The sequence below is a fragment of the Lynx canadensis genome, chromosome A1 (assembly GCF_007474595.2).
Source record: "Lynx canadensis isolate LIC74 chromosome A1, mLynCan4.pri.v2, whole genome shotgun sequence".
NCBI classification, from domain to species: domain Eukaryota; kingdom Metazoa; phylum Chordata; class Mammalia; order Carnivora; family Felidae; genus Lynx; species Lynx canadensis.
In genome coordinates, this window is record NC_044303.2 from 97,605,613 (window position 1) to 97,630,079 (window position 24,467).

The 24,467-nt window shown below is 36.1% G+C and overlaps 1 protein-coding gene across 3 annotated transcripts in view; it reads left to right on the forward strand.

The window, feature by feature from the left end:
- DMXL1 (Dmx like 1) overlaps positions 1–24,467 on the forward strand; it is a 135,139-nt gene that overhangs the window by 14,362 nt on the left and 96,310 nt on the right. For all 3 annotated transcript variants that reach the window (XM_032592714.1, XM_030317036.1, XM_030317043.1), the window contains exons 2-7: positions 3,885–4,010; positions 6,689–6,760; positions 9,594–9,672; positions 15,278–15,410; positions 19,253–19,319; positions 20,849–21,027. In XM_032592714.1, the coding sequence (XP_032448605.1) occupies positions 3,885–4,010; positions 6,689–6,760; positions 9,594–9,672; positions 15,278–15,410; positions 19,253–19,319; positions 20,849–21,027 (656 nt within the window). The remainder of the gene's footprint in view (positions 1–3,884; positions 4,011–6,688; positions 6,761–9,593; positions 9,673–15,277; positions 15,411–19,252; positions 19,320–20,848; positions 21,028–24,467) is intronic.

The window sequence follows — 24,467 nt, forward strand, 5'->3', positions numbered from 1 at the left end:
GAACAGCAAAAGGACAAGGGTAATTCAGAACTGGGTTAATCTTTGAATGATCAAGGGTTAATTGTATTAAAAATTGGCATTTTCCTATCTAGAGTTCTAAGTGTTTATTTCTGGGATAACTATGCATTTCTCAACTCTGCAGATGTTTAATACTTACATTAAACAGTAATTTTGTAACCAACTCAAAATGGATAAAGGATCTGATTGTGAGACAGGAAACCATCAAAACCCTAGAGGAGAAAGCAGGAAAAGACCTCTCTGACCTCAGCCGTAGCAATCTCTTACTTGACACATTCCCCAAAGGCAAGGGAATTAAAAGCAAAAATGAACTATTGGGACCTCGTGAAGATAAAAAGCTTCTGCACTGCAAAGGAAACAATCAACAAAACTAAAAGGCAACCAACGGATTGGGAAAAAATATTTGCAAATGATATATTGGACAAAGGGCTAGTATCCAAAATCTATAAAGAACTTACCAAACTCCACACCCGAAAAACAAATAATCCAGTGAAGAAATGAACAGAAGACATGAATAGACATTTCTCTAAAGAAGACATCCGGATGGCCAACAGGCACATGAAAACATGCTCCACGTCACTCCTCATCAGGGAAATACAAATCAAAACCACACAGACATCACCTCACTCCAGTCAGAGTGGCTAAAATGAACAAATCAGGAGACTATATAGATGCTGGCGAGCATGTGGAGAAATGGGAACCCTCTTGCACTGTTGGTGGGAATGCAAACTGGTGCAGCCCCTCTGGAAAACAGTGTGGAGGTTCCTCAAAAAATTAAAAATAGATCTTCCCTATGACCCAACAATAGCACTGCTAGGGATTTACCCAAGGGATACAGGAGTGCTGATGCATAGGGGCACTTGTACCCCAATGTTGACAGCAGCACTTTCAACAATAGCCAAATTATGGAAAGAGCATAAATGTCCATCAACTGATGGGGGCGCCTGGGTGGCTTAGTCGGTTGAGCATCCGACTTCGACTCAGGTCATAATCTCGCGGTTTGTGAGTTTGAGCCCCGCATCGGGCTCTGTGCTGACAGCTCAGAGCCTGGATCCTGCTTTGGATTCTGTGTGTGTCTCTCTCTGCCGCTACCCACTCACACTCTGTCTCTCTCTCCATTAAAAATAAATAAACATTAAAAAAAAATTACAAAAAAATGTTCGTCAACTGATGAATGGTTACAGAAATTGTGGTTTATATATACAATGGAGTACTACGTGGCAATGAGAAAGAGTGAAATATGGCTCTTTGTAGCAACATGGATGGAACTGGAGAGTGTTACGCTAAGTGAAATAAGTCATACAGAGAAAGAGATACCATATATTTTCACTCTTAATGTGGATCCTGAGAAACTTAACAGAAGACCATGGGGGAGGGGAAGGGGAAAAAAAATAAAGGGAGGGAGCCAAAGCATAGGAGACTCTTAAAAACTGAGAATAAACTGAGGGTTGATGGGGGGTGGGTGGGAGGGGAAAGTGGGTGATGGGCATTGAGGAGGGCACCTGTTGGGATGAGCACTGGGTGTTGTATGGAAACCAATTTGACAATAAACTTCATATATGGAAGGAAGGGAGGGAGGGAGGGAGGGAGGGAGGGAGGGAGGGAGGGAGGGAGGAAACATACATACATGTTCATTCCAGTTAATGGAAACTAAAAAAATTGTGTTAACAAGTAGGGAAATCTAAATTGTAAACATTCAGAATTTGACACAATGTTTTGGGATACAGTGACAATCAGTACTTTATCAAAATTTAATAATGAGGGGAAAATCAGTTTCTAAAATATTAAGATATTTAGTGTGTTACAAATGAAAATTTTTCTTAAATTAGGTTTTGGAAATTATTCTTGCTAATAGTCTTGTGACAAGTCTTGTGTTCCGATAGTGGATGTTTATATCGTTTTACAGACCATCATGAGATTTTTTTTTTGTTTGTTCACTGAGCCAAGATTTTCCCCTGTGTGACACTAGTGGAACCATACTTGATTGTCACTAATTTCTTCTAGGAAAATTCGGGCAAGCACAATAACTAGGGAAGTCCTAATGGTGCCAGGGAAATAGCTCTAGGTCAAGAATCAAAAGCGATCAGGATTCTGAAGCCCATTCTGCCACTTAGAAGTTATGTCAGCCTATTAAGGCCTCATTTTCTTATCTGTAATGTGAGCATATTTATTTGTATGTTCTCTCAAATTTCTTTTCAAATACTTTTTGCTGGCAGGTACAGAAACATTGTGGCTTTGATAGGAATTAAGGTCATGAAGTATATATTAAGTATAATATTTTTTACATTAAGTAAGGTAAATGTGCAGGTGCAAAAGTGATGAGAAAGTAAATAATTGCTAATACTGTGAACTTATTTTTGGATGGGAAACAGTTTGTGATAAATGTTTTATTGTTAGTGTTATACTTCATGCTGGCTTATATAGGTAAATTCTAGGAAGACAGCCACATACTTTGTAACAGGAGAAACTCCTGTGATTTAAGAAGTTAAAGAAAGGATGCAAAATCAGTTCTGGTTGGAAGAGTTGTGCTAATTGTAAAAACCGAAAAGAGGTATTAATGCTTGCCAGCAAGCCTTGAATGATACCTTTTTATTTGTTTGGCTGTGGTGGCTGTTTTTTGACGTAAGATACTTCATTTATTCCATAGGTGTTTACAAAGAAATCCTGTTAGTTAGAATTGGAGGATAGAGCAGAGAATAAGATATGCTTGTATGCTCTCTTTTTGTCTTGAAACTTAACTTGCAGCAATTGAAGTGGATAATAAGCAAGATACTTAAAAATTATGATAGGTGCTATGAAGAAGAATAAATAGTGGTGGGATGCAAAGTAATCAGAGACAGAGGGAACTGAGACCCTAATATTGAAAAAAAGCTAGCTAGACAAAGATCAGGCAGGAGAGAGGTGGATAAAACACACTGAGGTGGAAAAAGATTGGTATGCCCCTGGAACAGAAGGAAGGGCAATGTAGGGACGGGAGCCAAAAGAGGGAAGGAAACAGTAGCTTGAGATGGGTTTGGAGAGTTAGGATAATAATTTAGGGCATTGAACCATGGTAAGGAGTTGATTTATTCCATGTCCAATGGATAAACTATTGAAGGGGTTTTTAAGCAGGGCAAATTACTTGCTTTAATAAACATTTTTAAGAGATGACTCTTAGGGGAGCTCAGCTCACTCACTTGATAGAACATGCAACTGTTGATCTTGGAGTCATGAGTTTGAGCCCCACGTTGGGTCTAGAGCCTACTTAAAAAAAAAAAAAAAGATGACTGTGTGTGGAAAAGAATTAGAGGGAAGCAAGAATGGAAACAGTCTGACTATTAATAGTAGTATGGGGGGGGGGGTTCCTGAGTGGCTCAGTCATTTGAGCATCTGACTCTTGATTTCTGCTCAGGTCATGATCTCACGGTTCATGGGTTCGCACCCTGGGTGGGGTTCTGTGCTGACAGCACAGATCCTATTTGAGATTCTCTGTCTCCTTCTCTGTCTCATGAGAGATTCTCTGTCTCCCTCTCTCACTCATGCATGAGTGTGCCCACTCTCAAATTAAATAAACTTAAAAAAAAATAGTAGTGCAAGAGGTAGATGGTGATAGTTTAGACCAGAGCAATACCATTCATTAGTGATGAAGGAAGTGAACATTTTGTAGACAGGACTGGCTGAATTTGCTGATGGGACTGAATATCAGAGGTAAAGGAAATATTCTTGAATTATACAGATTTAAAAAAAAAAAAAACAGGATGTTTAAAATCACTCTGTTAAAACATAATATTAATGCCAGTATTGTACGTGATATATACTTTCTTCACAAGTTTATTCTTTTTATATTCTTTCTTTCTTTCTCTCTTTCTTTCTTTTTTTTTTTTTAGGCTTATGCATCTGGATGTGACATTGTTATACTGGGAAGTGATTTTGAAAGGTTACAAATAATCCCAGGAGCTAAACATGGAAATATTCAAGTAGGATGTGTAGACTGCTCAATGCAACAAGGCAAGGTTTGTAATCTTATAATGTGAGATTTGTTTTGAATATGGTTTTTGTCAAGATAATCTCCAAAGTATGTATTTCCTATTGAATGTGAAGCTTGCTTTGTTTCAGGGACAATGTAGCTACAATTTTCTTTGACTCTCTAAGATGCATAATAGAGAACAAAATTCTTGTTTCTCTCTGATGTGTCTTGGAGATTGTCAAGAATTCTGTTCTTACATAATTTCAAGTTATAGCATAATCTTTTCTGTGAACATTACCCATAAAACAGTTCTAAAGGTTACTTATTTAAAAATTGATTAGATTAAGGTAAAGGAATGACAATAAACCTTCAGTCTGTTTACACATAAACTACTGAGGAGAAATCATATGTTAGAGTCATTCTTCATTGTGCAGGTATCTCCTTGTAACTTCTGGATAAACTTTATACTAAAATGGAGATCAACTTTTCTAAGGTCCGTAGTTTTTCATCAATTTATTCCAAGTCTGTAAGAAAAATGAAAAATTTTGTTTGGGCTTCTATTCGCATGTGAAAAGTAAAAAGTGACCTTGAAACAAGAAGAACAACAACAAAAGAAACAGGTTATGATTCTGTATCAGGTGAAATATGGTTCTACATAGTAGCAGAATTGGTAGAGTCCTAGCTAGTAGGCAGTAGTGTATAGCTTAATATAGCACCATGTAGGCATAGGTGGCCAGGCCTAGGTATACTTGTAACTAGACTGGGCTAAACTGTGCAAATTTATTTAATTTTTTTGCTAGATATTTAAAATGTTATTTGCCTATATGATTCCACCAGAACATTTTGCGTGAGGAATCAAATGGACCCAATCTTTTTTTTGTTTTTTAATCTAAGCATTTCTGACGAACCTGTCTGTCTGAAAAGTTACCTCTTAGGACATAGTTTAGAGATACTTCTGGTAGAATAAGTTTTGACTCTTGAAATCTTTACCTGTTTCTTTGACTGGTCTTCTTTGTTATTCCTAGGTCCCTTACCTTTGTAGTTACAAGTGTTTCTCACCTATCTTTCTTTTGTTCACAACTTTCATTCTTACTACATTACGAAAATGATCTTTATTATGGAATGTTGAAAATCCTTGAGACTTCCCCCCCTTCATGTTTGTTTGATCTCCAGCTTTGTAGTTCTATAATCTTCATTATTGTGTAAAAACTTGATTAAACCATCTGGACTCAAACAGACCTAGTTAATGTTGGAAATCTCATTTTAATAACTTCACATATGATTTATATTTTCATGAGATCCTATATTGCATGACAGTCCAGGTTAAACTGGTTATTTGGTTTTATAGTCATTTTCATAAAGGGCAAATTTCCTTTGTGTCACAGATCTTAGTACAATTAAAAGACTCCTTATGATATCAGGAAGAAAATTTGCAGGTTATGAAACTTGGACATTTCTGTTTGCCTTTAAGAAGGAAATGCTGCTTAATACTGTAGACATCTAGTATTTTAGCATTACTGTTTTGTTTTCCTCTGTAGTACTAGCAGATTAATTTTCATGAGAATATTCATCTGCATTTATTTGACTCATTTGCTTAGAACATTCTTAGCTTCCCAGTACCTTGGGAAAGTTCAAATCGTTCACCTTGGCCTGAGGCCCTGTACAACCTGGATTGGATGTACCTTTTTGGATGTGTGTCCTTTATTCTGTTATAAGGGACACTCTGTTCCATCTGGGCTAGTAGTCATCTCCAAGTGTACATTGTCTCTTCCTTCTAATGTTTATACTTGTGTTCGTATTTGTGTTATACCCTGCTTCTACACTGAATATTCCTTTCTTTTTGAAACCCTACCCATACTTAAAAGCTCAAACCAAATACTTCCTTGCAGACCGACTGATTGCAGATGATATCTGTATCCTATGAACCTTGCAGAACACATAAAAAGAGCCATTGAAAGTCTTTTTCCATTGGATATTACATCCTCATTACTTACTCCCCTCTTCTCTAGATTGATTATATGTTCTTATTTTTGTCCCTCATTCATTCTTTGTATCTATCAATCTCATTTCTGATACTTCAGTGTTCTTCATTTGTGGCTCACTCAAGCTATAACAGTAGCCACCTTATAAAATAGAGCCATTGACTAAAAGAGTAAATTATAAAGATACCAAATAAAATAGAGTATTGAAAAAATGCATTTCTTGGAGAGTTCACAAAGGAATAGATCTAAATTTTATTTTTAAAAGGCTACATACACATACAGTGACAGAATTTTGAACTTTAAAGAGATAACCTAGAAATTGAGTTTTAAGTCTGATTTCCACTTGACAAGGAATACATAACTACATTTTTTTTTTTGAGGAAGGGAATTAATATTTACCATGTATCTTATAATTATATGCTAGATATTTTATAGCCGTTGTTTTAATCCTCCAACTAATTCCATTAGGAAGATAGTATTATGCATGTTATACATATAGATAAATAGATAGAGATACTAAGATGCAAAGAGATTAACTTGCTAGTTACCCAGTTGATAAGTGACAGCACTAGAATTCTGATTTGGGTATGGTGGTCTCTTAAAACTGACATTTCAAGTATTGATGAATGAAATTGTGTTGGTGGGGGGCTTATTTTAAGTTATATTATTAATTTGTTTTGCTCTTTTGATTCATAAGTAAGTTAACATATCCATAAGTTTTCTTCATTTTTCTTTTTAAAAGATTGCAGCATCCTATGGAAATGTTATCTCTGTGTTTGAACCAGTTAACCTACCGAAGCAAAAGAAAAATTTGGTCAGTAATTTATCATTTTTCTTTTAGGAATTGAAATGTCTTGAGTATTCAAAGACAGTGTTTTTTAAGGGTGTAGAATCAGAGTGATCATCAAATAAATCAGTATAAATTATACCATAATTGTAGATACATGTTCAATGCCACTTCCATATTTAAAATATGTTTTAAATCTTGGATTGAAGTAGAATTAAACTAAATTGTGTTGATGAATTGCCTGAAAATACTTTTTTTCTTCTGATGTTTTTCTTTTATAATAAATATTTCAAGAGTCAACAGCTTTAAGTTTGGCACTTCATTTATCGCTAGTGGCAAACACCATTATGTAGATGGGGTGACTATTTTGTTTTTGGTTTTTATTATCTACTTTTATATAGTTTCTCTGCTGTTTCTTGTGTATTTTGTTCTTAAAGTTACATGTTTTAATTGCAGAGTCTTAACCTATCTCCAGGGCTTATTTTTTTGCACTTACTATGTTCGTGTAATATAACTGTTAACAGGTCAGTAAATGTTTTTCTTTATAGAGAAACTGTATTCAGAAATAGTTCTGAAAGCTGGTTAAAACAATATTTCATAAGTACAAAGGTTATGTAGTAAATTTCTTGGGTGCTTGAATGCCCTAGATACAATAGACCAGCTTATTTTACCCATTTCCACTGAAGATTAAACTGGTGATTTAAGTCCTATGAAAGAGGATCACCAAAGTATGGTTTTAAGAGCACTGCTTGCTTGCTTTCTCTGCTGCTTTCTAGCCATTTGATCCTAAGCAAGTCATTCTTACGAGGCTCTTTGATCAATTCTGAAATTGGCTAATAGCGATTCATTCTTTGTGGGAATATTGTAATGATGACATGATGTCAGAAACTGTGCAGAAGTATGTTAAATGTAAAGAATTGAGGTGTTTTAATAATAGACATACCTTTATATATCTTTGAGTATTTTTCATTTCATTTTCACTTAGCTCCTTAGTATCTTACAAATTCCCTCTGACTTAGTATGACAGCTGTTATTTCTTTTTTATAAGTAAGACAACAGAGGCCCAAAGAAAATAAGTTAGTTAACCAGTGAAACAGCTGCTAAGCCACAGAACTAAGTAAAACTAGCTGTATTGATTCCTACGTGTGGACTTTCTTTTCCCTACCTTGTGTTAATGAAAAATATTTTCTTTAGGTTAACTGATACTCACTTTAAAACTTCCCGGAAGGAGAATCCACAGTTCTCCCCTGATTTATATTTGTGTTGTGTTACCAAATGAATCCAATATTAGAAGCCCTAATAACCTGTGAATTAGTAATTGAAAGTAGTAAAAATAAAAGGGATTGCTCTGCTCAGGATGATATATTTCAAGTAATATTCCATAAATATTTATTGAATGAGATAACTGACTTTAAAAAAATCAGTTATGTTAAAATACCTTTATCAGTAAGGGTAGAATCAGGAATTTTAGTTTTTGCCCATTTTCTCATGTACTGGTTATAATTGTTTAATATATTGTTAAAAAGTCAGTAAGAAGAAGTTGGTTTATTGGTAGGCAACCCTGACTGCAGAAAGGGTAAAAAACAACAACAACAACAAAAACAAACAAAAAACCTTGATGTGTAAGGGAAAAACTGGATCAAATAGAAAAATGGACTTTGGAAGGTACATAGAATCTGTAATTCCTGGGTATAGTCTAAGAGAATCTGTAGATCCTCATAAAAAAGACACTATTTCCTTTTCTTTGTGCATTCTGGAATATTCTTTTAAGGTGGTGGTTCTTCATGGGAAGACAACTTCAGAATCACTAGCTGGTCCATGTATCCATCCTGCCCTCGGGATTTCTAAATCTGTAGGTGTGGGGTTGTGCCTAGGCACTTCTGTGTCTGGTTCTAGAGAGGGTTCTGACGTGCACTATGATCAAAAGCCATTCCTACAAAGCAGTGTTTCATAAAAGCATATTCTGCAGACCACCTGTATCAGAATCACCTGGGGCATTGATTTAAAGTACAGATTCCTCATTTTGGATTTTTTGAGCCCAAACCTTTGGATGTGCATCTCAGAAATCTGAATTTTAAGTAAACATCTCAGGTTATTGTACTAAAGTATGAAAACCACTACATTAAATGATCATTTATGGGTCTCAATCTTTTTGAGGTTAGTGAAATCAACTTAGTAGGCCATAGCCTGAATTTAAAAGAAAATGAGGTAAAATAGAAAATGTTACCGTGCATCACATGTAGTAAGGGGGTAAACTTAGATTGCATTTATGTCTGTTTGTGTTTTGGGCCCTATTGCAACATACATTTCTTAGTGGCCTACAGGTAAAAAAGTTTGAAAAGTATTGCTTTTAGAAATGATAATGTCATAAATTATGTAATATAATGGAAGTGTTTCATTTCTTACTCTGAATTTTCACACATACCTTATGATCTCAGGTGAGGGTGAAACATTAAAAGAGAAGGAAGCCTCAGATAGCACAGACACAGACAAATTTAAAGTTAAACCTTTGTAACTATTATAATAATACGATAAACATTGTAATTTTAAAAGTCTGAGGTTAAAGAGAATGTTCTCCAACGTGGCATATAGTTACTGGTTGTTTATGCTGAAGACAAACTTTTTTGGACCTCCATGAATGGGTATTCATTCTCTCACTCTTCCATTGCATATTTCTTATTCTTGACTGAGTTGAACATTTTCTTCTCCTTCAAAATGACTGCATGGTCGATTGTACCTCAAAGAAAATGACTTGATGTGTTACTATGAATAATAAGTGATAATAATAAATGAATGTATATATTTGACAGAAAAAGACTGCCCATAATAATTGGCTAAATGACTTCTTTTTTAATTTTAGGAATTATGTAGTCAATGGCAGAAAAGTGGCCAATTTTTTCTGGAATCAATAGCGCACAACATAACTTGGGATCCTGCAGGTAAGAACACAAGCAGGATTAACTGAAATGAAATAACAGTACCACTTGTTTGGGCTGTTTCCTTTATTACTTTCATGTATTTCAGTTCTGCTCTGTGTGAGATTGTGTGGAGTAAAAAGTAAGTAAAACATTATGTTCTTTTAGAGCTTATACTGAAACAAATGTTGTAATAGTGTCTACCTATGGTAGGAATACCTGTTGATTTGGGAAGGAGACATTAATTCTGTCTGGAGAATCAAAGTTTGATTGAAGAGGAGCTTTTTGACCAGTCAGGAGGTAGATTTTTAGCTTTGAGGGCGGGGATAGATGAGAAGAGACAAAAAGAAGGGAATTCTAAGAAGAGGTCATGTATGTATGTATCACTTACCTACTTCTGCATAAAAAAAAAAAAAAAAAAAAAAAAAAATCCCAAAGCAGTTTTTACCAGTCCATTGCCGTGGGCAAAGGCCCAGAAAAAGAAAGCATTAGATACATTCTTTTAATAGGACTTTGAAGCTGGAGTGAGTCTGGTGATAAGGAGATGAGATTGCAACATATTGTGGAAGGTCTTTAAAGTCATGTGAAGGTATCTGAATTTAATTCTTTTTGACTGTCCAAAAAACTGTTACAGGTTTTTGAAGTGCCTCAAGACAAGCTAAGATTTATGGTTTTACCAGATTTATCCGGTAGCAGTAAGTTAGAAGGGTCAGAGTCTGGAGGAAGAGGGGGATAAATATATTTATAGTTACCTTTGCAAAGTATGGATTCACAGTAGTCTGAATGAGAAATAAGAATTTATTTCACTGTCTTTAATGTAATTGGTGCTTAATTAATGTTGAATGACTAATGCAAGGAATACATAGATCTGAAATGCACGGGCGGTAGAATTGATATTACTTGGCAGTTGGATTTTAGATTCTTTTGAGAATATCTGTGCCCAGAAGAACAGTGATACGTAGGAGTTACAGATAGTGGAACATACGTTTTGTTTGGACGTGGGGAATTTGACATGCTTGCGTATCATGTAGCAATATCCAAAAGATAGACGTTTCTAGAATATAAGAAAGAAGTTCTTTTTGAAACAGAACTAAAAAATCATCAGTTTAGAGATAAGATAGTTTACATTTTAATATAGTAGTTGAAATGGCTGAGAAAAAATGTTTATTAGAAAACTTTGGAAATTACTTTAGGAGATAAAAGAGATTATCTTTGAGATACTTTTTTAAAATCATTGTTTTAAAATGTTATTTCTTACAAGGTTAGAGGATTGATGCTTACTAGCTGGTAATCTATGTGTATATATTATACATACAGTGGAGAGAGATCAGACCTGGGTTCAAATTTGACATTTCATTTAGTACAGCACTTGGTGTATAACTCGATTGTTACTATAGTGAGACTTATGTCCCAGTTAATGCCTGTTGTTCTCATATGATAATAGTGTCACCTTCTACTCTGACAAAAGTTCCTATTTGAATGATATACTGTATGGTTACTCTCTTATAGCCCTACAGTCTATTATAATTATTTGTTTACATGGTTTAAATTTTTGGTTAGATAGAGCTGAGACTATTTTATTTAGTATGTTTTTATCTTTAGGGGCCCATCATATATTAGGTTTTCAATAAATGTTCACATATTTGACTGTAAGTTTTGTTATCATGAAAAAAAGTACTTAACAGATGAAGAATGGTTAACTCACTTAGAAATTAAGGTAATAACCTATTTCACAAGGTAGTTTTTTAATGATAAGGTATAGCAGTGTATCTGAAAGTACTTGGTACATAAGAGCCCTCTAAAAATATTGTTAGCTGGTAAACTAGCTACTTGAGGTGTCAGACTACTAACTTCAATAAAAACATTTAACAATTGAGTGATTTTTTTTAAATTTTTTTTAACGTTTTTATTATTGACAGATAAAGAGCATGAGCAGGGGAGGGGTAGAGAGAGGGGAGACACAGAATCTGAGGTAGGCTCCAGGCTTTGAGCTGTCAGCACAGAGCTCAACGCGAGGCTTGAACTCACCAACTGTGAGATCATGACGTGAGCCAAAGTTGGTCACTTAACCAACTGAGCCACCCAGGCGCCCCTTGAGTGATATTTCTTTAGTAATAACATTAATAGTTGCTTGGATATTCTGTACCAGTGGTTTATCAATACTAATGCTTCAGAGGATAGTATTAATATTAAATTGCTCTAAAATCAGCATTAGAGAGTAGTATTAAAAGATAATTAATTGGGGTACCTGGGTGGCTCAGTCAGTTCAACTCTTGATTTTGGCTCAGGTCATGATAGGGGCTGGGCAGTCATGAGATGGGGCTCCATGTTGAGTGTAGAGCCTGCTTAAGATCCTCTCTCTCTCTCTCCCTCTCCCTCTTCCTGACCCTCTCGCCTGCTCTCTCTCTGTCTCTCTAAAAAATAAAGGAAGATAAAAGACAGTTACTTATTTTCCTAGCATACCTAATAGTGACTTGACAACAGCTCATGACCATTATCTCTTTAATTGTGATCGAATTATTTTTCTTTTTACAATTGAAAAGTTTAAAATTTAATGGTTTGGTTGAGAAACGGGTTATTGTAATAAATAATTGGGAACAATTAGTTTATTTTTTCAAGTGAACTTTATTTATAAACAGATTGTAAATATTTTAAGTGAAATATTAGCATTTTTGTTCTGACCAGTATTTACTTACTATTTGCTAGGTATTGGGATATAAAGAAATTTTTTCAGATGCCATTACTAAACTGACTATAGTGCTTTTGTGTTTTCTCCAGATCCACTATTGCATCCAGCTTAAATCATGAGGTTTTCTGTTTAAGATTTTTTTTTTTTGCCTTTTTTCCTACTTTAATATTCATACCTCCACCCTTTGTGTTCAAAGCAATATACTGTATTATACATTAGCTATCTTTGTATCATTCCATAACTGGGATTAATTATTTTGTATTTTATATTAATTTCTTAATCCTTCATGGGATACCTTAATTTCTTTTTTTTTAATATATGAAATTTATTGTCAAATTGGTTTCCATACAACACCCAGTGCTCATCCCAAAAGATGCCCTCTTCAATACCCATCACCTACCCTCCCCTCCTCCCACCCCCCATCAACCCTCAGTTTTTTCTCAGTTTTTAAGAGTCTCTTACACTACCTTAATTTCAACTTCAGTTTATGTTTAAGAAAACTTGTAAAAACCAAACTCATACATAAATAAGGGGATTGGCGGTTGCCAGAGGCAGGAGTGAGGGGTGGTTACAATATGTGAAGGTGGTCACAAGGTGCAAGCTTGGAGTTATAAAATAAATAAGTCCTGGGGATGTAATGTACAGCATGGTGACCTTAGTTAACACTACCATATTATATATTTGAAAGTTGCTAAGAGAGTAGATTTTAAAAGTTCTTGCATCACAAGAAAGAAATTGTAACCAATGTATGGTGATGGATGTAGGCTCGATTTACTGTGGTGACCATTTTCCAGTATATGCAAATATCAGGTCATTCATTATATTGTACACCTGAAATTAATACAGTGTTATTTTTTAGTTATAAATTAAAAAAAAAAAAAACTGGTGTCCATTGGTGAACTAAGCAGTGGAATAATAACTAAATTTTTTTTCTTTTTTTTTCAATATATGAAATTTATTGTCAAATTGGTTTCCATACAACACCCAGTGCTCATCCCAAAAGGTGCCCTCCTCAATACCCATCACCCACCCTCCCCTCCCTCCCACCCCCCCGTCAACCCTCAGTTTGTTCTCAGTTTTTAAGAGTCTCTTATGCTTTGGCTCTGTCCCACTCTAACCTCTTTTTTTTTTTTTTTCCTTCCCCTCCCCTCCCCCATGGACTCCTGTTAAGTTTCTCAGGATCCACATAAGAGTGAAAACATATGGTATCTGTCTTTCTCTGTATGGCTTATTTCACTTAGCATCATACTCTCCAGTTCCATCCACGTTGCTACAAAGGGCCATATTTCGTTCTTTCTCATTGCCCTGTAGTACTCCATTGTGTATATAAACCACAAATTCTTTATCCATTCATCAGTTGATGGACATTTAGGCTCTTTCCATAATTTGGCTATTGTTGAGAGTGCTGCTATAAACATCGGGGTACAAGTGCCCCTATGCATCAGTACTCCTGTATTCCTTGGGTAAATTCCTAGCAGTGCTAATAATAACTAAATTTAAATGAAATTCCTCATTGGTGCTTTCTCAGCTGTTTGTGAGACCTTCCACCCTGTTGCTGCTATTTATTGAGCTTCTGCTAAGCCCGCTAGCCTGTGCATCACGGTTATATGTACGATACTAGCCTGTGCCTCACAGTTATACATACGATACCATTACAGCCGATCTGTACACACTTCTGATTTTATAGATGAGAAGAAAATTGAGGCTCAGAGTTTGCCCAAGATTAAATTCACATGACTAATTAAGTGACTTACTTTGGATGTAGACAGGGATTTCTGGTCAACAGTCTGTTTTGTCACAAACCCACTTTCCTTGAAATAGAGTGATCTTTATGGGGAGACACAAATCCATAGTCCTTATTTGCTAAAGTGAATTCCTTATTTATTTTCAACTTTTCGATCACAGTTGTGTCTCTTCCTCTGTGTTCTTTGTTTGGATGACAACACAGTCTTCTGCTCAACTTCCCAAGTTGGGATTTTTCCTTGAAACCTTTTGTATCTCCTGTTTTTTAGTTGATGTCAAGCCTTGAAAATTCTGCTTTTGAAATGGCTTTCAAATCCTTGCTTCTTAGTTTAGTATTTGATTCAGATCCTCATGATTTCCTTTGTGTATTATTATCGTCAATTAACCAGGTTTCCCTGTGTGTTTTCTCTAATCTCATCCATCTCTAGACTTTTTTTTTTTTTTTAAAGAATCTTTACCTTTGTGTACTGGAGCCTTTGAAAGCGTGGTGAAAATTAAGGATTATCTTTCTAGAAAAATGTACATACTTTACATATAACTTCTGCATATTGTCTCAGTGCAGGGAGGTTTACAAGGTTTACGAGGCCTCTTCAAGTCCATCTGTTGATATCTGCCCATCCTACTTAGACCCCTTCTTCTAAAATACAGATCCACTTATGTAACCTCTCCACACTTAACACTCCCAACTAATTGTAACTAATTGTAACCAGATGCCTTATAAACTTCAAAAATGCTTTGGTCTCTGACCAGAATTTTTTCCAAGTCTTCTGTGCACCTTATTCTTTAACCATAAACCAGATTATAAATCATTCTTGGGAATATATTTGAACTTGCATGAATTCATGCCTCTCTTCACAGAATGTCTCTACCAGAATGTGAAATCGTCTTGAAAAAGGACAGTTTTCATTTGTCATTGTGTTCCCCGTCAGTGGCTAGCACAGTGCCTGGTACAAAGAAGATGCTCATTAAATGTTTTTTAAATGAAAGATTACATGATCTCTTCCCTATTTTCCCCAAACTGCTTCAACAGAATTAAAATACACCCTCATTCCCTCTCCCCGCAAATGTTTTGGTTATTTAACTTTTTTAGAAGTTGAGTTGTTTTTATAGTATTATATGAGACTCTTAACCATGTAACTTAACTCATTAATTAAATACCTAAATAATAAATGGTGAATAATGTATATATATTTTTAGGCAATCGTCTTTTAACTGGTTCTAGCTGTTTGCAACTGTGGTCCAATGCTAACTTGGAGAAGCCAACTGAAGATGAAAATCCAGATAAAACAGATCTTAATTTGGGGGACTGGAGATGCATTTGGCATTGCAAGTAAGCAATTAATTAGGGGATTAAAGTGATAAATCTGTTCATGTGGGTTTTGTTATAAATGCGTTTTAGTTTCTGTGAAACTACACAACATTAAAAGTATTGATTTTTTATTCTGCAACAGGTCTTTTCATAAATACAGAGGATTCACTATTTCCCATAGTGAATCTATAGATCCAGTTTTTTTTTTAAATTATTGAATAAAACACCTATGGAGAAACATAGAAAATGTGTTAAGCCTGTATGATGATCATTAAATAGAAACTTGCTAAATTCTACCAAAGGAGACAGAGACGCTTTCCATGCTTTTGACTGGAAGTTTTCCTGTTGTGAAGAAGTATATTTTTCCCAAGTTGCTTTATGTATTGAATATAATCCTTGTCAAAATCCCATTGGAATTTCTACTTTTGAGCATAGTTCTAAACTTGTTTTAACAGGTTAAATATGGGAAAATCAGGAAAATTCTGTAAGAAGTAAAATAGTGAAGATAGCATAGAAAAATGAATTCTAAAGCTAGAGCTGGTCTAGCAGTTTGTTGTTGATGTAGGAACAGATTAGGGTCCAGAATTAGGCCCAATTACACATGGAGATTCAGTATATTAGGTGTCATTTTATATCAGTGGGTAAACTTGGTAACTCTGTGGAGAAGAAAATGAAATTAGAGTATGTTTCATGCCTCACACCACAATAAGTGTCAAAAGAGGGAAACCTTGAATTTCTACACAATGAACTAAATACTAGAAGAAAATACAGGAGAATTTTTTTTATTTTAGAATTACAGTGTCCATTATGGTAGCAGCTAGTGATATACCACTTTTGAGCACTCGAAATGTGGCTAGTCTGAATTGACTGTGCTGTAAGTATAAAATACACGCTGGATTTCAAGAACTTAGCACAAAGGAAGAAAATGTAAAATATCCAGTTAATTTTTTTTATTGATTACATGTTGAAATGATAGTAGTTTTAATATATTAACTTAAATAATTTCACCTGTTTCTTACTACTTTTTAAAATGTGGCTACTAGGAAATTTAACATTTGTTATTTATGTTCTGTCACTGTTGCAGGATAAATGCTGCTTTAGATGAGGGAAAGACTTTCTGGGTATAATACCAGAACTAGAAACTGAAAGGAAAGGAAAGGAAAACATCAATATTTGTTGACCATATCAATAACAAAATTCTATAAAGCAAACAGACCACACGGAATATAAAAAGTTGAGGAAAGTATTTGCAATTTGGAGTTAATGCTTTTTTTAAAAAGAGGTCTTAAAAATTAATATCTCTGTAGTAAACAAAAATAGACAAGTGAAAAATTTTAAATGGTAGTACATATGAATAATAAGCAAATCAAGTAAGAGTTGATGGACTGCAAAATCTAGAAATGAGAAATATCCAGAAAGAAGAGGATGAATAATATCTACTATTAGTGTTTGGAGAACAGGTACTCTTAAATCCTCTTTAAGGGAGTGCATTGGTATTTTTCTAAAGAGCAATTTGGAAGTATGAATCAACAGGCTTAATTTTTATACCCTGAGATAGTAACTCCACATTTCATTCATTCATGCAGCAATTATTTGCTGAGTGTTTATCATGTTTGAGGCAGTGGTAGAAGTGCTTGGAATATAGATAGCAGTGACCAGGTAGGGACTGAGACTACCAACCAGTAAACCACTATGACAGAATGTTAAGTGACATTCTTCCTGAGTCCGTTTTATATGAAACAGGAAGAGAACTATATGAGATACCAAATAGAGAGTAAGGCAGACCTGGTATATAGAGTTTAGAAAGATTTCAGGAGAGTTGGTTCCATATATTTTGTACCCTTCGGCTAGATTGTGAGTTTTAAAAAGGCTTAACATGGAGAGGGAGTAGGACTTTGCAAAGAAAATTCTTTAGAGACAGTTGTCTTTGCTCTGGAGTCTTCCATGTAAAGTTGGGGAGAGGGGAGCAGCAAAGTGTTATATTGCCTTCTCAGGGCTTCCATGGGTTGAACTGAGAATTTGAAATGTGTTTTGTGCTTTTGGTAGAGGGGAAGAATCTTAAGTTAATTCAAGATTAGAGTCTATGGTGATAACTTGGACTAGACATACTATGTATTTGGGATGGTTATTTAATTAAGCAGAAAAGCCATGGGACTCAGGTTTCAATTTAGGAGCAGCTGATGATTACACTGACTGGAACACATTTAAACACTGAGCTTGATCACATTCCTTTTGTGATGTGTTTAAAACCCGTTATACACGTTAGATGAAGATCAGTAGTATGATAGAGAAAACTAAGGTAAAAGGAAGAAGAGTAGAGGTGACTTTTGAGTGTAGACCTGAAGGAATGAGGGAGCGAGGTGTGTGGGGATATCTCTGGGAGAAGAATCTTGGAGGCAGAGTGAACATTCACTGCAGACTTTGGTAGAAGTGTGCTTAGCTTGTGGCTGGAATAAAGTGAACAAGGTCAGGGAGTTTGCTTAGAGGTTATTGTGAGGGTTTGCCTTTTGTGCTGAGTTGGGAAGCTCTTGAGAATTTTGAGCAGAGGGAGCATTGAGAACTGATTCCTTTTTAAAAGGGACTGCCTTAGCTTTTTTGAGAAGACCTGGACAGAGGTCACACTCCTGGAGATGATTGCAATGGAGATCAGGCACTTTTAATGATTTGTTTTAAGAATATCTTTAGAATTAGCCAGATCCATAGAAATGTGTATACAAGGATGTTCATTGCACCACTTATTTTGTAGCAGCAGAAATGAGAAAACGGTGGTGAAAAATTATTTTAAGGCAGTGCATATATACGTAATAGAATAACATAGCCAGTAAAATAATGCAGATCTATACACATTGATATGCAAACGTGTTCTTTACATACTTTAAAATAGATAAATGTTACAAAGCAAATTGTAATGTAATATGACCTCACTCTCCATCCTCTCCTCCCCTGTATCCTCCCAAAGAAAGTAGACAGAGGAGGAGGGTGGAGAGATGGGTCTAGAAGTCTGTGCATTAGAATGTTAGCAGTGGTTTTGCCTGGGAATGGGTGTCGTGGCGAAACTGTAGAAGATTTCATTTTCTTCTTTTCATATATATGTAGCAATACTTTCTGTTACGTAGCTATTACATTTAAGATTAAGAAAAAAGTTACTTTAATTTGGAAGGAAGTGTGACAGAATTCCTCTTTGGCCTGTTTTACAAATAAATTTGAGGTGAATCTAAGCACAAAATTGGGTAAAGAAAAGGAAGGCAATGACAGTGAGGGTTGTCTTGAGATCAGCATAAGTGCGTAGCCAGAAGGGAAGGCAATGACGTGAAATGAGCCAAAGTTCATCAGAGAAGAAAAGGCAAGTGTGCACCAAGTGCATAGGCGAAGCTGGCAGGCTTCCCTCATGCGTGCAAGTCCCCCAGTAACCCACACGTAATCTTCAATGAGGTAAATGCCACCTTAAGGGAGATTTCATTTCAAAATACTGATTTATTGTCCATTAAAATATATGATAGAATATGAGAAAGAGAAATTGAAATTTTTCAATTTGGAAATCTAATTTCCGGGGCCATTAGGTATCTATATTCCAAGACAATGAGAGCTATGATTGTTTTGTCTTAAGCTTTAAAGACTGAGAAGTCTTTCCTTTAATGATTCGTACACATAGATATTTTCACGTAAAAATAATTTTTATACTTAATTTAAAAATTTATATTTTGTATTCATTTTATATTTATGAGAGGTACTTAAAATTGAGTGTAAAACTTGTGTTATCAGAAAATTTTCCATTATTTAAAGCAAGTTCCTGAATATTGTTTAGAGAAGTAATACAGAATTCTAATTTTCCTTAAAAATTATTTCTTCTCTTTAATTTACAGAACTGCTTCCCAAATTCATTTAATGAAATTTTCACCAGATGGAGAATTTTTTGCCACTGCTGGGAAGGTAATCTTGTGAAATTGCTATTGCTGTTGGTTTATTTTGGAACTTCAAAAACCTTAACTGGCTTTATTCTTTTATTTAAGTTGAAAATATTTTCTATTAAAAATATATTCTAGGGGCGCCTGGGTGGCTCAGTCGGTTAAGCCTCCAACTTCGACTCAGGTCACGATCTCGCGGTCCGTGAGTTCGAGCCCCACGTCAGGCTCTGGGCTGATGGCTCGGAGCCTGGAGCCTACTTCCGATTCTGTGTCTCCCTTTCTCTCTGCCCCTCCCCCGTTCATGCTCTGTCTCTCTCTGTCTCAAAAATAAATAAACGTTAAAAAAAAATTCTAATAAAAACATTTAAAATATAGTGAAAACGGGCTATTATTGTTCTAAAAGATAGTATGGTATAATTGAAACATAGACTTAAAGATAGATCTGAATGTAAATCTGCCATTTACCAACTTTTTGATTTGGGGCAAGTAATTAATTTTTTTGGGCAAATATAAGGATATACCGACTTTCTAAGAGGACATTTGTAACCATTTTCATATTTTGCCGTGCTGATGTCCCAGCAGTATATTTTTCCTTGGAATTATTTTATTTGTAATCATTGGATCTCCAAACAGTTCATATACACATAATTGTCTGAAATTAATTGTTCTCATGGTTCAAACCTTTCTGTAGACCCAAGATGTGAGCTACCCTAAATCTTCAGTGAGGTTTTTTTAGGAGAGAAATGGAGTTTGTTCTGATGGACTTTACCAGTGGAAGTGCAATTATAGTTTAAAAGCAGAACCTGGTATGTTGTAGTGCCCCTTGTTTTATCCATGCTTCCCAAATTAGCAGATGCGATTTTAATTGTACTTAGAATATTTTGGGGCGCCTGGGTGGCTCAGTTAGTTAAGTGACCAACTATTGATTTTGGCTCAGGTCGTGATCTCGCAGTTCAGTTTGTGAGATGGAGCCCTGTGTCTTCACTGACGTTGTGGAGCCTGCTGGGAATTCTCCATCTCCTTCCCTCCCAGCCCCTCCCCTGGTTACATTCTAGCTCTCTGGCTGTCTCTCAAAATAAATAAACTTGGAATATCTTATATAGTAGTAGCTATTAACTCATCATTACTATCTTCAATGTTTTCTTTGAACGTTCACATGATACTTCATGAAAACTTTTGTTTAAAAAAATTGGCAGTCCTTGTAAGCCTGCTAGTGGTAATTCTTTCTTATTTGATATTTGTCAAGTGGGAAAATAAACCCTTTATCCGTGAATCTTTTCTCAGTGATTCCTGTATGGTAACTAGCATTTTCCTTGATCCATTCCTTGCAAAATATACACATTCATACCTTAATTCTCAGAGCATGATTATGGAATGCTAATAGAAAAGTTTCAATCAGAGGTTTCCTTCTCAGTTCCTCTGTGCCAACTACACCTCACACCCCTAAATTCCTGTAAGTGGGGAGAAGGTTCTTACTTTTGCTGTTTGACTTAACCTTTAAATTAATTCTGATGTGAATGTTTTTCTATTTTTGTTTTTGTTTTTTTTCATTAGGATGACTGTCTTTTAAAGGTATGGTATAATGTAGAAAACTGGCGGACAGCTGTTACCTCTCCGGATAAAAGTTCAGAAAAACAATCCCAAGGAGAAATGGACTTTTCCTTTATATATCTGGCCCATCCTCGAGCTGTAAATGGATTTTCCTGGCGTAAAACAAGCAAATATATGCCTAGGTCAGCGATTTAGTCATTTTATCTATGTATTAAGAGAACATCATCTTTGTGACATTGAGTGCTCTTCTCGCTTTAAGAATCCACAGCTATAGGACTTTGGCCTATGAAGATTTTAGTAATATCAGATAATCCTTGGCCTGCAGATGTCTGGCCATGGGTCAGCTATGACTGACACATCACAGGAGAGCCATGGGAAAGGATAATTTATCTCCATCTCACATGTCTATAAGTGACAGAATTGTACGTCTTTTCTTCTCTTTGTTAAGTATCCAGTTCTTTTGTCTCTTAGTCCTTCTCTATATTGCCATTTACATGGACCTTTCCACGTTTCAGTCCCTAATCTTGTTCCTTCTCTGTGTATCTCCTCTGGTTTCCCTTTTTTTTTTAAGCTGCTTTATTGAGAGGATATAACACGAGGCCTCAAACATTTCTTTAACTGTATCTAACATCTTTATGGAAAAGAGAGTGGGTTAAAAGATTACTATTCTCTGAATTAGGTATTAGTTTAATCTATGCAGTCATGCACAAGTACACCTGTTAATAACTTCTTTTCTTTCCTTTATTCTTGCAAGACTGGATAACCCATTGAGCTTTTGCCTGTACTTAGTAAGGTACAGAGACCTATTACTTAAGTATAAGTAGAAATCCCTTTATGTTTGATGGCCATTTTCAATTTGGTTACACCATGGAACAATACAGTTTTTCCCTTAACCTTTTGTCACTGATCCGTGTGAGGGTACCTGGATCATTTGTTGACTTTAGTTTTGCTCTTCTGAGCCAGCAGAGTATATCCAGATTTTTTTTTTCAAAAATGTATATTAAGACTGATTTTTAAAGAGTAGTTTAAGATTCATAGCAAAATTGAGTGGCAGGTAAACAAATGTCCCATCTATCCCACACATGCATAGCCTCCCCTATTATCAGCCTCCCCCACCAGAGTGTATATTTATTATAACTGATGAACCTACCTCAACACATTGTTCCTTAAAGTCCATCGTTGAGAGTATGGTTCAGTTCCGGTGTTGTGCACTGTATGGATTTGGACAAATGTATGATGACGTGTTTCCATCATTGTTATACCTGATCTTTTGAGCTCTTTTCTAGTACAGTAGTTACCATTATTCCTACCCCAGCTATCCAGGCTAACCAAGCATAGGAGTAGGACACTGTAGGACCAGTAGTGTCAGGAGGATGTGGCAGAGTGTGCTAAGGGAGAGAGTGGTGTGGACAGTCTGTACTGTTGGCAAAAGAACTCACTCCAGCTTCACTTGGTGAACTGTTGCTCTACAGTACCTCTGAGACCATTGCCCACATATACAAAAATGTGTTCAGAATGTAATGAGCTGTGGTATGTGTTAATTCTCCTTTTAAAATTTGCAAATGGGGGTGCCTGGGTGGCTCAGTCGGCTAAGTGGCGGACTTCGGCTCAGGTCATGATCTCGCGGTCCGTGAGTTCAAGCCCCGCGTCGGGCTCTGTGCTGACAGCTCAGAGCCTGGAGCCTGTTTCCGATTCTGTGTCTCCCTCTCTCTGACCCTCCCCCATTCATGCTCTGTCTCTCTCTGTCTCAAAAATAAATAAATGTTAAAATAAATAAATAAATAAATAAATAAATAAATAAATAAAAAATAAAATTTGCAAATGGCCACAATAAAAATAGCTGTCATTGCAAACCATAAAGATTACATCATTTTGGAGGCTGATTTCTTCTGATACATCCAAGTGTTCTCATTTGCACATGGTGAGACTACCAGAATACTGAAAAAGAGGCTTATGAATTATTTATCTTTTGAGAGAGGACAGTCACATCTGTACCTGACCTAATTCACTCGGTGTTGGTAAAAGGGATTGTGGTGGAGGCAGAGGCAGGTGCCTTGCACTGGGCTGTCACGAATGCCTAGTAACACCAGTGAGGCATAGCAATTTCTCCTTCTGCTTGTGTTCGTTTTATCTCTTAGCAACTACATTGTGCGGGAACTGTGGCATAGGACTAGAATTTCTGTTTGTTACAGTATCTTTTAGACGTCTCAAGAATTTTTCTTTTGGTCCGTGTCATTTACGAACCAGCTAATCTCCCTGAGCTCTTTTAGGTTTCATTTTTGTTTTACCAGCTGCCTGCAGGTATGTGGTAGGAAGGCTGACCCCTTCTGAGAATGACAGAGATCCCATTATCAACTAAACCATTGCTCTTTCTGATATGGCATCTTCACTGGGCTATACAGGTGCTTTGTTTTTCACGTAAAATTCAGATACTCAGCCAAATGGTAATACTTTATGCAAGGGTACTGCTGGCTTGAGAGAAAAGAATGGGAAAGTGTTTGTAATGAGCATATACTTCTTCACTAAACACCGATGAATGTAGGATAAGTGGAAGGTTGGTTGTACACCCTTCCCTAGATAACTAGTTGCAAAAACAACAATTGGCCTGTTGTTACATGAAGATGGGACACACTGTCTTGTTGTAGCTGTCACAGGTGTCATAGACACTTACCTATCACATGCTTGCCTTCCATGTGGTTATACCTTTTACTGAGGGGTGGTGGTTATACCTGAATATGAGCAAATGAGCTACCCTGATACGAAGTGAGGAAAGGACATATTGCTAGCGAAATGCCTCACACAGAGCAGGGAATTTCTTCCATTCTCTTAGATTACCTGGCACCTCTTTATACTGATTGTCTGTAAGGTCTAGTATCTTGAGGAGAGTCACCTGGGGCCACCACACTCCTAGGTCAAAGGCCTCTCTATGCTTCTGAGTTGTGTATCTTGCTTGTTTTGTTGCTTTGCCTAAGTTCTTAATGCCCCTTCTGATTGTTCTCTATTCAGCCCTTCAGTCTACTACTTTCTCCTCTTCCTTTATAAGCCTGTGCATTCTGCCGGTTACAGATGGGCTCTGTGAACCTTTAACTTTTCCTATTGCCTTTTGGTGTATTTTCTTCTGTTCTGATTGCGCTTTTAATCTCATTGTCACCACCTTTGTGGATGCGAATGAACAAGAGAGAAATGCTGAGAAGGAAAGAGGATAGATCAGAGGAGGATGGAGAAAAAATGGAAAAGGAAGGAGAGGCATGAGGAAGGAGAAAGGAGTAGGAAAACAGAACTCAGAAAGGAAAGAAGGAGGTGCCCTAGCAAGTGGGGACAGGTGGAAAGAGAGAATGGCCTAGCAAGGCTGAGAAGCAGAGAATTGTGGGAGAAGGCAGAGGGAGGGAGGCCCGAGAGTGGATGGAAAGGGAGAAAGGCAGAGGAGTAGACAGAGAAGCGGGTGGGGAAGGGAGAGGTGAGAAAAGAGAGGGAAGCTGAAGGGGAGAGCAACCCAGACAATACACAGTTTTCCTTTTTCTTCCCCTTTATAGTTGTTCTTTTTTTTAATCAAGCAGATAACGTTTAATTAAGTGACTACTACACAAAATTTTGATTTCCTTTTTATTTTTCTTTAACTTCC